At 52.8% G+C, this 10,763-nt stretch overlaps 1 protein-coding gene across 1 annotated transcript in view; it reads right to left on the bottom strand.

Annotated features, from left to right (window-relative positions):
• Positions 1-260: 260 nt before the first annotated feature.
• The window catches only part of Mad1l1 (mitotic arrest deficient 1 like 1), a 318,963-nt gene continuing 308,460 nt past the window's right edge, over positions 261-10,763 (bottom strand). The window contains exon 17 of the mRNA XM_028756021.1: positions 261-806. Coding sequence (XP_028611854.1) covers positions 648-806 — 159 coding nt within the window. The 3' untranslated portion in view covers positions 261-647. The remainder of the gene's footprint in view (positions 807-10,763) is intronic.

Here is a 10,763-nt window from a genome sequence, read left to right as displayed (position 1 = left end):
TGGGCCTGGTGGGGCCCCTCGCAGGGGGAGCTGGGAAGGGAAAATTACCCACTGGACTCTAGGCCTCAGGCAGGGGAAAGGCAGGAAAGAAACTAGGGCAGGGAGTGAGCCACCCCGGCTCAGAGAGAAGGGATTCTAGTGCTCCGACCCAGCCCACCTCTCAGGCTGCACACATGAGCCAGCCTTCCAGGTATCCAGGAAAGCACGACACAGTGTGGTGAGGCCCGCACAGCGAGGAGCCTGGAGTCTTGGACACGGTCCGGGGAGGGAAGATAAAGGTAGCACTTTATTTCATTAGTCTTAGACTGTGGACACAGGCCAGAGTCTGGCCACTGAAGTGACATAAGCAACCAGCACATGGAACTGGAGGCTGGTACAGGAACACCTTGGGACAGTCCATGGAGAGGCCCTAGAACAGGAGGTGGGATGGGAGGAGAGCAGTGGGTGTGGTCTGGCTTGGTCATCCCCAGCAGCTTGCTCCTGCTGGCCAGGGGCAAGACACAGAGCGGCTGCCTGAGCAGAGGCCATGGCTAGTGTTTGTGACAGGATCCAGCTATGGGTGGCAAAGCAGTCTGGGGGCTACACGTGAGAGGCTGCAGCTACAGGCTAGGCCGAGGTCCAGTGGCCGAGGCCGCTCAGGGAAGAGGCTAGACGGAGGTCTGGCGGCTGAAGAGCTCTATGGTGAGCGCGCTGAGGAAGGCAGGAATGCTGTCCTGCTGCAGCAAGTGCAGCTCAATGAGCTCCGGCACCGAGCGCGAGAACTCCGTCTCCAGCAGCTGCATCTTAGAGCCCGAGGGGCCTGTGGCCTGCAGAAGAGAGAGGGGAATCAGCATCTGTCCTCTGTCCTCACATGCTCCCCAGCAGAGGGGGTGAGGGACAGGGAAGGCTGTGTTGTCTGTCACTGGAGTGGAGCCTGGGCTACGGGGGCACTCACTGGCTTGCTTCTTGCACTCAGTGGGGTTGCACTGAGGCAAGGTTCAAGGTCCTCAGCAGAGCTGAGATTCACGACAGGGAGCCAGTCCTGCCTCAGGGCCATTCCAACCACCTACAGATTCCTGAGACTTCCATTCCAGTGCCTGGATCTTTAGCTGTTACTTGCTTGATCTGCTGAGGTGAAGCAAGCCCAGAGCATCTTCCAGTCTGAAGCCAGAATGCTGGGTATCACCGATGGAGGTTTAGCCCTGACTGGATCTTGCCCTGTTTTCTTACATCCCCTATAACTGAAGGAGGACACGATGGCTGTGACCACTGTGAGGGGAGGTGGGAGTGCAGCTTGCAGCCAGGCTCACAGCTGGACAGATGCAGTTGCCCTGGGTCTGCCCAGGCTGTGCTCTGTCTGGGCAGGCTACCCTTCACTATTCAGGCTCAGCTGGGAGAAGCAGACTGAGCCCCTGGGCCTTCCTGTCATCCTTCCTCTCCCAATGCTCACTTTTCCTGCAGCCTTCCCTCCCCATTGGTCCAGCCATACTGTAGTGGCCCAAAATATAGAAGGACCACTTGGGTAGGAGAGAAAAGCCCCCTGCTTGCAAGGCCAGGCAAGAAGTCACAACTCCACACGGGACTACTCCCAAACCTTGGGTCTGATGTAGGACTAGTGTCCAGTAAACCTAAAGCCCTCCCCACTCAGCCACAGAAAGACAGAGGGCCCAATTAGGAGCAGAGCAGAGGTCAGACTGGCAGGTTCTCCAAGGAAGAAGCATGAGGGTCCAAAAAAGAAAGTGGGCTCATGGGGTTGCCAGGGGATGTAAGTCAGGCCAGATCCCACTGGACAGCCATCTGAAGAAAGGCAGGCATCAGAAAGGATGAGAAGAAATCAGAACATCTGTGCATGGCTGGCAGGAAGTTCGGCTCCTGTGGAAAGGCCTCGCAATTCCTCAGCACACCCATGTGATCTACTGGTTTCCCTTCAGTGCCACCCAGGCCAACTAAACACACATCCACACGAAGGGGCACACGCCACTGTCCACTGTGACATGATGAGTTAATGGCCTGCAGGGATGCAGGATAAACAGTGCAGTTTAGCCTCACATATGTAAGTAAATAACCCAGCCATGAACAGGGGCAAGCTCAGGAACTTTGAGCATAGTAGGCTGTTTATGTGGTGCCATTGGTGTGAGGCATCTATACAAGACAACATGGCAGAGGCAGGAGGCTGGTGGTGTGTCCCACGGCGAGAGCAGGGAGCGCCTGTCTGTGAGTAGCCTGTGCCAATGAGTAACGCACAAACAGTGGATGTATGCAACCCATATGCAACCCGGCCGCATGGCCCAAGGCATGCATCCAGGAGTTTGTTCTGAAAGGCCCCTCCTGCCAGCAGCTCTGCAGGTGACCCTGCTCCTGGGAGTCACACAGATGGCCAGGCTGCTCCCTTAGGTCCTGGCAGACCACGACTGCCACTGACTCCCTAGCATGAGCAAGAGGGGACCCGGGGAGACTGCAGCTGTCCAGGCCCCACACCGTCTCACCCCCTCCCTCGTGGGCCATGAGGGAATGGGGGTTCTGCCTCACTGCTTCCTCAGGCTGTCTCCTGTCTTGCTTGTTACCTGGGTTTTCCTCCTGTTTTCTAGTGTAGGCCGCCCCAGCCTGTTCCCATGGCCCTTAATACATTTAGCCTTGTCATAGTTCAACACAAACCATCTTTAAACAAAAATAAGAGAAACCACTCTGACCTTTTCTTGAGAAAATCCTTTCATTTCTCCCTTCTGCTCTCGACTCGCAATGTTTTTCCTGAAATGTCAGAGGGGCTGACTCTGAGGCAGCTGTTTGAGAAGGAGCAGGCAGAGCTGGCTGGGTGGGGGCAGGAATAGTGTGGGAGGAGACCTCCAGGCTTCTTTCCTGTCCCGACACCCCCATGGTCTGAGTCCCCTCAGCAGGAACTTCTGGGTGTCATGTCACCCCTGCCCCTCCCCAGATGCATGTCTGTCTGTTTAAGTGTGGTACTAGAAATGGAACCTAACTTACAGGTTAGGTAAGTTCCCCAACATCAGGCTACGCCTCCAGTCCTTACACTAGAGGACTGTAGTCAGGTGCCCTCCCACTGAGCCACGCCCCAGCCCCTCACTGGGGGATTCTAGGTAGGGGCTCTACCACTGAGCCACACTCCCAGCCCCTCACTGGGGGGATTCTAGGCAGGGGCTCTACCACTGAGCCACACTCCCAGCCCCTCACTGGGGGGATTCTAGGCAGGGGCTCTACCACTGAGCCACACCCCAGCCCCTCACTGGGGGATTCTAGGCAGGGGCTCTACCACTGAGCCACTCTCCAGTCTTCTTGGTAATATTGTTTTATTTTGAGAGAAGGTCTCACTAAGTTGCCCAGGCTGGCCTTGAACTATGGTCCTCCTGCCTCTGTGTTCCAAGTGGCTCAGATGACAGGCCACCACAGCTATTCTTTATTTGAAATAGACCCATCTCAGCTGTAAGCACCACTTGCCTGTCTTTATAAATAGGCAAGAACTAAAGAGGGCACATAAAACCCACTCCAACCCCATTGGGTATCTGCTCATGGAGCCTCTGTGTGGTCAGTACAAGTCCTGGGAGGTCCCTCTGGAGGTTGGAGAGAGGGCAGGAAATGTCTCTCCTTGCAAGTCTCAAACAAAACCAAGTCAAAGGTTTGTACCACAACTTTGACATGGCCCAGTTAGGCCCTTCCACAGTCCCTCTGCCCACTCTCTCAACTTGGCTTCCCCTGTTGCCCTGCCTGCCTTGGCATGGGTAGGCTCACCTCCTGGTGCAGCCCCACCCAGGGAAGTGGTCCTGGCTTATCAGCATGTGCGGGTTCAATGACACCCCGCCAATCAGTGCCTGTACCGCTCTGCCATGTTCAAATGCCACCCGGTCCCCAGGTGCCTGCAAATCACCATAATTAGGGGCTGTTCACTTAAAATTAGAGCGCAATTTTTTAAAAAGCAAATTGCCCAGTCAGACGTGCTGGCTGCGGTTAGAAATATTTATGGGCTACGTGCATGTGCCGTCTCTAGCTCCCCCTCCCTCTGTGCTGGGGACAGGCCAACAGCACTGTGGGACCAGTGTAGCAGAGAGGAAGATGCCCACTGCTGACAGCTGTCAGCCTTTGCACTTTGGCTCATACCTCCACCTCCAGTAGGGGTCTGTGCCCAAGGCACACGGGGATGAAGAGCTTTGGGCAGGGGATGTGACTTGTATGTGTGTGAAGCCAAGGAGATCCAGACAGGGATGTTGGGGTTGCTGGGCACATGGCCAGAGGGCATCAATGAGCCAGCACTGGGTGAGTCCCTATCTGCTCAGACCCAGGGAACATGGTACCCTCCACAGTCTTCCTACTCCTCAGCATCTAGACCTGAGTCTTTACCCTCTACTGCATTGACACTACAGTGGCTGCCATCCCCACCCTGCCTCACACTGTCAGGGTGTGCAGTGTGCAGGCCCTGTGAGCCTGTGCTACCTGGGCAGTAGAGACAGCAAACTGCTCCAGTAAGCTCAGCCCAGGGCTCCCTCTTCATGCAAATGGCTATCATTTCCACCTGCCCCAAGTCCCTCCCTCATTTACCCACCAGAGCTTCCTCCTGCCTACCCTGAGACCCGTGGTTCATGGGAAGAGCTGTGCCAGTGTGCCCTGGGATAGCTAGTATCCGGCATGACCAGGCTTCCATCTTCCTCCTGTGCCCCAAGTTGCCAGACCCCAGGAGGAACTGGCAGCCACTGGTTCAGGATGATGGGGGCAGAGCTGAAAATGACGGTCTCACATGGAGTTCCAAGAGTAGAGACTGTGTCTGTGTGGCAAATGGCTTGCCTGGTGTCCCTGATGAACTGTGCCAAGGAACGTATCCAATGTAGTGTGGGCTAATGACAAGCGTGAAAGGAATTTACCATCCTGGCTAGGGGTGACCTTTCCCTCTGGAGCTGAGGGGCGCGGGGGGAGCTGGGCCTTGCAGCCCCTAACGATTCTCAAACCCACAATTATTATTCTTAGATGCTTTCTATTTATGAGCACCGCGTCCCCCAGGCTTGTGTTCTGTTTCAGAGCCCCACAGCTGCTCCTGCAGCTTTGGGAGGCAGTGGAGGGTACAGGGCAGGGACAGAGCCTGTGGGGTCTATCTCTGGAGTCTCACCAGCAGGGCAGACAAAGGAGCCCTGGCCCTTCACAGGTTCCCTATGCGCTTGGAGGCCACAGGGCCCAGGACATACTGGAGCAGTGTGTGTGTGTGTGTGTGTGTGTGTGTGTGAGTGTGTGTGTGTGTGGGGGGGGGCAGAGAGGAAAACAGTCATGCACAGGAGGCTGTGCAGTTCAGCTTGTGCCCTGAGCACAGGGGAAAGGCTGGGGAAGTCATTCTTCTACAGCCTGAACACTGGATCATGGGAGAGCCAGGGCACCCAGAGTGCTCTGCTTTAAAACCTTGGTCATCTTGGCAAGGGCTGGAGACAGAATAGATGGGCTGGTCTCCTCACTGGTCTGTCTGCCACCTACAGGGCACTGGGTCTCTAAGAGTGGCTTTTCCTGGAGCCACCGTACTTAAAGCGTTGACATCAACTGGTGAAATATAGCCCCAGCTGTCAGTCTTAGTTGCTGCATAACCAGGATGTAAACACTGTTTTCCTTCTCTGAGCTAGCATCTTCACATCAAACAGAAATTGTGAGGCCCTTTGTGGAGGGCCATAAGCAACTCAGAGCTCCCGTCTAAGCCACATGCAGAGCTCCCGGTTGAGGCAATGGAATGGGAACTAAGTCACTTATCATGTGACATAGTCCAAATGAGACAAGGAGCCAGGGAGAGGCTTGGTGGGGGAAGAGCCACGGTACACATGAGGATCTGAGTTCAGATCTCTAGTATGCTTCTAAAGTCTGGCATAGCAGTGCATATCCACACACTATTCTAAAGTCAGACATCGCAGTGAACATCCATAACCCTGTTCTAAACCAAGGATGGCACATCAGTAACCCTGTCTCTAGAAGAGGTGGAGACAGGCAGCCAGCCTAGCTGAGTCAGTAAGCTGCAGCTTCACTGAGAGATCCTGCCTCGTAAAATAGCGCAGGGAGCTGGCCAGAGGGCTCAGCAGGTAGAGGTGATTGCACTGAACCTGATGACCGACCGGGGTTTGATCCTTCAGACTCACATAGTAGAAGCAGAGAACTGATTCTCCTCTGGCCCCACTAACGCCGTGCATGTGCCCCACCCCATAAGTAAACAAATGAGGACAGAAGGGGGGAACATTGAGAAGATGCCCCCCACAAGCACATGCACTCCTGTAACCCACCGCACGTGCATATACGCATGTGTACAGTCACTTATACAAACACACATGTGAAAAGATGCTACAAACCCCAAACTATGAAGCACAGTTTTCAAGTCAAGGGACCTAAGGGGACAGAGAATAGAAATGGGTAGCCTGAGGTTGCAGGGCAGAGGGCTGACGTGGGAGAGGAGGAAATGACTTCTAGTGTGCTCTCTTCTGTTGGATGGTGACTGGCACCTGGTATAAAAAGCTGACTGACCAGGACAAACTAAAAGACTGGAGAGAACCCAGCCAGCACTTGTAGTTCCCAGGACTGAAAACTGCCCTCTCTCCCAGCCCCAGGACAGCTCTTGGGGACTCAGGAGACACTGAAAGGGTCTGACATCAGTGGCAGGGTAGAAGGAGTCCCTACAGTTGGGCCCCATCTCACAAATCTTAAGCCAAAGTCTCCGAGGTTCAAACTGCTTCCAGACAACTCTACTGCAAAGTCAACAATATTTACTGTAATCTCCAGAAGTCTGGGACCCAGACAAGGGAGAGTCAGTACTGAGGAAAGAATCAGTACCCACTGACAGACAGCTGGTTACAGGGAGACTCAGGAAGACAGGGCTCACAGAGAAAAGAAAAAAGAACCAGGGGACAGCTGGAACAGGTAGCATTAACTCACCATTACTTCACACCATGTGACCAAACAGAACGAGCAGTGGGAGGCACCACTGCAGGTCACACACTGCCCCAAGAGGAATACTCAAAACAACAAAGGAGAAATCACCTACCCATCTATGGGTAACATGACAGGGTCACATGACAGGGCTTCACATACATCTAGAGTCCAAAGGAGAGGACTGTGAACAGCTGGTGCCTGTGAACAGCTCTTAACCACCCACATCCAGATAACAGGCGTGGTAGTCCGGACCTTCAGTAGGATCCGCTTCAGACCAGCTGCATGGCACAAACGCCTGGAGGTTTCTGTTACCTCACACATAGCTCTGATGGGTGTTGCTGGGCTCTCCCTCTGCTTCCAGAGCTCAGATGAAATGAGCAGCACGGTATGTGTCAGAGGCTCCCAGATGGCGGGTACGGAGGACTCCTGCTGATGGCTCTGTGCAAGGGTCTGTACTCATCCTTCCCAGGAGACCCTAGGTGACTGCAGGCACGGGAGCCCTTGAGCAGTGCCCTCCTCAGATCCTGGCCTTCAGAACTGGCCACTGTGAGCTGTTACCCAGTGATGTGTAACCAACATGGGGGATAGAGGGATTCCTGAAAAAAATCACACCACATTTGTGCAATGGAAGGACACGCCAAATCAAAAGACCCAAGAAGCCCAATACACTCCAACAAGGCGAGAAGAAAACAGCATCAGAGCACACGCCTCTGTCTTGCTCACCTCCAGACTCCAAGCAGCCTGCAGGGGCAGAAATGCTTTCTCAAGGAGGAAATGAAGGTAAGAGTGACAGCTTATTTCTCCCTGAAAACAATAACGGCAAGGAGATAATGGGGTGCCTTTAGTGAAGATTTTACTGCTGTGAGCAACTCTTAGAAGGACAACATTTAATTGGGCTGGCTTACAGGTTCAGAGGTTCAGTCCCTTGTCATCAAGGCAGGAACATGGCAGCATCCAGGCAGGTATGGCGCGGCAGGAGCTGAGAGTTCTACATCTTATTCTGAGGGAATACCGACTTCTAGGCAGCTAGGATGAAGGTCTTAAAGCCTACACCCACAGTGACACACTTCCTCCAACAAGGCCACACCCACTCCAACAAGGCCACACCCACTCCAACAAGGCCACACCCACTCCAACAAGGCCATGCCTCCAAATAGTGCTACTTTCTGGGCCAAGTATATTCAAACCACCACAGCGGGCAACAAGGAGTGGAGCAGCAACGCTGAGCTTGACACACTGTGAGATAACAAACTTGAAGGGTCTTCAGATACCCTAGGCCTTACAAGCCTGACTCCCAAGCTGATCTATACTATAAACCTACCATTCATCCATCTACCCACCCATCCATCCACCCACCCGTCCATCTACCCACCCGTCCATCTACCCACCCGTCCATCTACCCACCCGTCCATCTACCCACCCGTCCATCTACCCACCCATCCATCTACCCACCCACCATTTTGCATTTCTGAGGATGGAACCCAGAGCCTTGCGCTTAACAGTAAGCACCCTACCCCCGAGCCACTCTCCAGGCTCATGGGAGGATTCTAGGCTCTCTAGACATAGTTACAACTCTAGCCACTTACATGGACGATTTCTAAAAAGCTGTCAACCCCACCTAGCTCCGCTATGAAAACAAAATCTAAAGACATCGTAAGGAAAAGGCACAAACTACAAAACAAGGACCCTCAGATGACACAAAGTTCCCAAAGGGCATGGCTAAGCCCAGATCTCACTGTGTAGTGCAAACGCTACCTTCCAGCTGTGTGTGAGTCACTTGTGTGGACATACCTTCGCACACGTATGCTCACATGTGTGAAGGCCAGAGGTCAACCTTGGGTGTTATTTCAAGTACAGTCTGCCTTGGATTTTATTTTTGGAGTGAGTCTCTCTCTGGCCTGGTATCCACTGATTAGGCTAGTCTGGCTGGCATGAGTCTCAGGAATCTCCTGTCTCTATCTCCCCAGCACAGGGATTAGAAGCCTGAGCCCAAACATGTGTTTTTTTAAAAATGTATGTTTCTGGGGATCAAATTCAGGTCTTCATGCTTGCAAGGCAAGTGTTTTACCAACACAGCCATCTTCCCAGCCCCTCCCCCTCCACATCAGTCACATTGTATAGCTGTAAAAAATACTGAAAGATGATTTATTTTCCTCACAGTTTCTCAGTCACTCGTGGCAGGAGCCATGGCAAAACAGAACACTTTACTTTGGCTGAGAAGCAGAGAAGGATACTGGGGCAAACCAGGATTACATAGGCCACATAGCACTAAGAGACACACATCTAATGACCTGTTTCTTCTAGCAAGGCCCTGCCTCCTAAAGTCTCCAGACTTCCCCAGGTCGAGTAACCTGCTAGGACCAAGCGTTTGCCTCTTGAGCCTGCCCATTCCAAACAATGACCCACTCAGCCTTCTCCAAGAATCCAAGGCTGCTTGGCACTGGAGACACATGGTGGCTCAACTATTACTCACGAAAAAGTAACCAGACACTCAACTCAAAGCAAATATATAGTATACAAGTAACATACATTTCGTGTGTGTGTGTGTGTGTGCATGTGTGTATGTGTGTGGTGTGTGTGTGTGGTGTGTGCATGTGTGCATGTGTGGTATGCATGTGTGTGTGTGCACGCGCACATGTGCATGTCCGTGTGTGTGCGTGTTTGTGTGTGTGTGGTATGTGTGTGTGGTATGTGCATGTGTGGTATGCATGTGTGTGTGTGTGGTATGTGTGTGTGGTGTGTGCATGTGTGGTATGCATGTGTGTGTATGTGTGTGGTATGTGTGTGGTGTGTGCATGTGTGGTATGCATGTGTGTGTGTGCGTGTGTGTGTGTGTGTAGGCCAGAGGACAATGTTAGCTGTCATTCCTCAGGAGTCATCCATCTTCATCACGGAGACAGGATCTCCCTGGGATATGGCCGCCCAAAAAGCCCCATCACCTACTGTTGTCGGCCTCCCCAGTGCTGGGGTGACAAGTGTGAGCTGCTATGCCTGGCTTCTTATGTAGGCTGTGGGTCTCAAACACAAATCCTTGTGGCTATAGCAAGTGTTCTTATCTACTGAGCCACTTTCCCAACATGCATTTTTCAAAACCAAAACCAAGCACCTCTGCAAAGTAGAACTGGACCAGGAACCCATCCCTGAGGGGCAGGAGTGAATGCTTCTCTCTCACAGAAGAGAGAAGATGGAGATGCCTGCACACCACCTCTGTGCAGGCGGCATCCCAGGGTGCTCTATGCCAGCAACAAACAGAAATGAAAAGTGTAAGCCAATACCTTTTATAACAACACTGAAACATGAATCACCTAGGGAAAGACTGAGAGAAGATTGAGACAGCTAGCTGCAGGATGGAGATGAGAAGACGGGCTCAGAGGAAGCCCTCTTTGGCTGGGAGCTGTGTTGCTAAGATGCAGCATTCCCAGGCAATCTGCACAGTTGGTGCATGCCCAGTCAACACCCGAGAGTTGCCTTCCCGCTTCGTAGAACGTGAATGGCTGAAACTACAGTTTGGAAAGAGATCTACAAATCCTGGGATTCCCACATGGTCTGAAAAAGAGCAAAGCTGGAGCGAACACTATTTGGTTTGCTGGGCAAGGATGAAGCAGTAATAGGTGCAAATGGAGGGTGGTAGCAGATCACTCTGAGGCTGACTCAGGTTCATGGCCAAGGTACAACGGTGACTCAGTGTTTTCTGAGCAATGCCACTGTGCCAGGACATATGAAGGTATGTGTGCATGCCCCCACATTTTTTTGAGACAGAGTCTCATGAAGTCCAGGTTGGCCTTAAACTTCCATAGCTAAGGAAGGCCTAGATCCTCTTGTCTATTCTGGAGCACTGGGATTGCAGGCATGCACCAGCATACCAGGTTAGGACAGAGCCCAGACCT

This window comes from Grammomys surdaster, unplaced genomic scaffold (assembly GCF_004785775.1).
Source record: "Grammomys surdaster isolate TR1022 unplaced genomic scaffold, NIH_TR_1.0 126109, whole genome shotgun sequence".
Taxonomy (NCBI): Eukaryota; Metazoa; Chordata; class Mammalia; order Rodentia; family Muridae; genus Grammomys; species Grammomys surdaster.
This window is presented reverse-complemented; position numbering and strand designations above follow the sequence as displayed.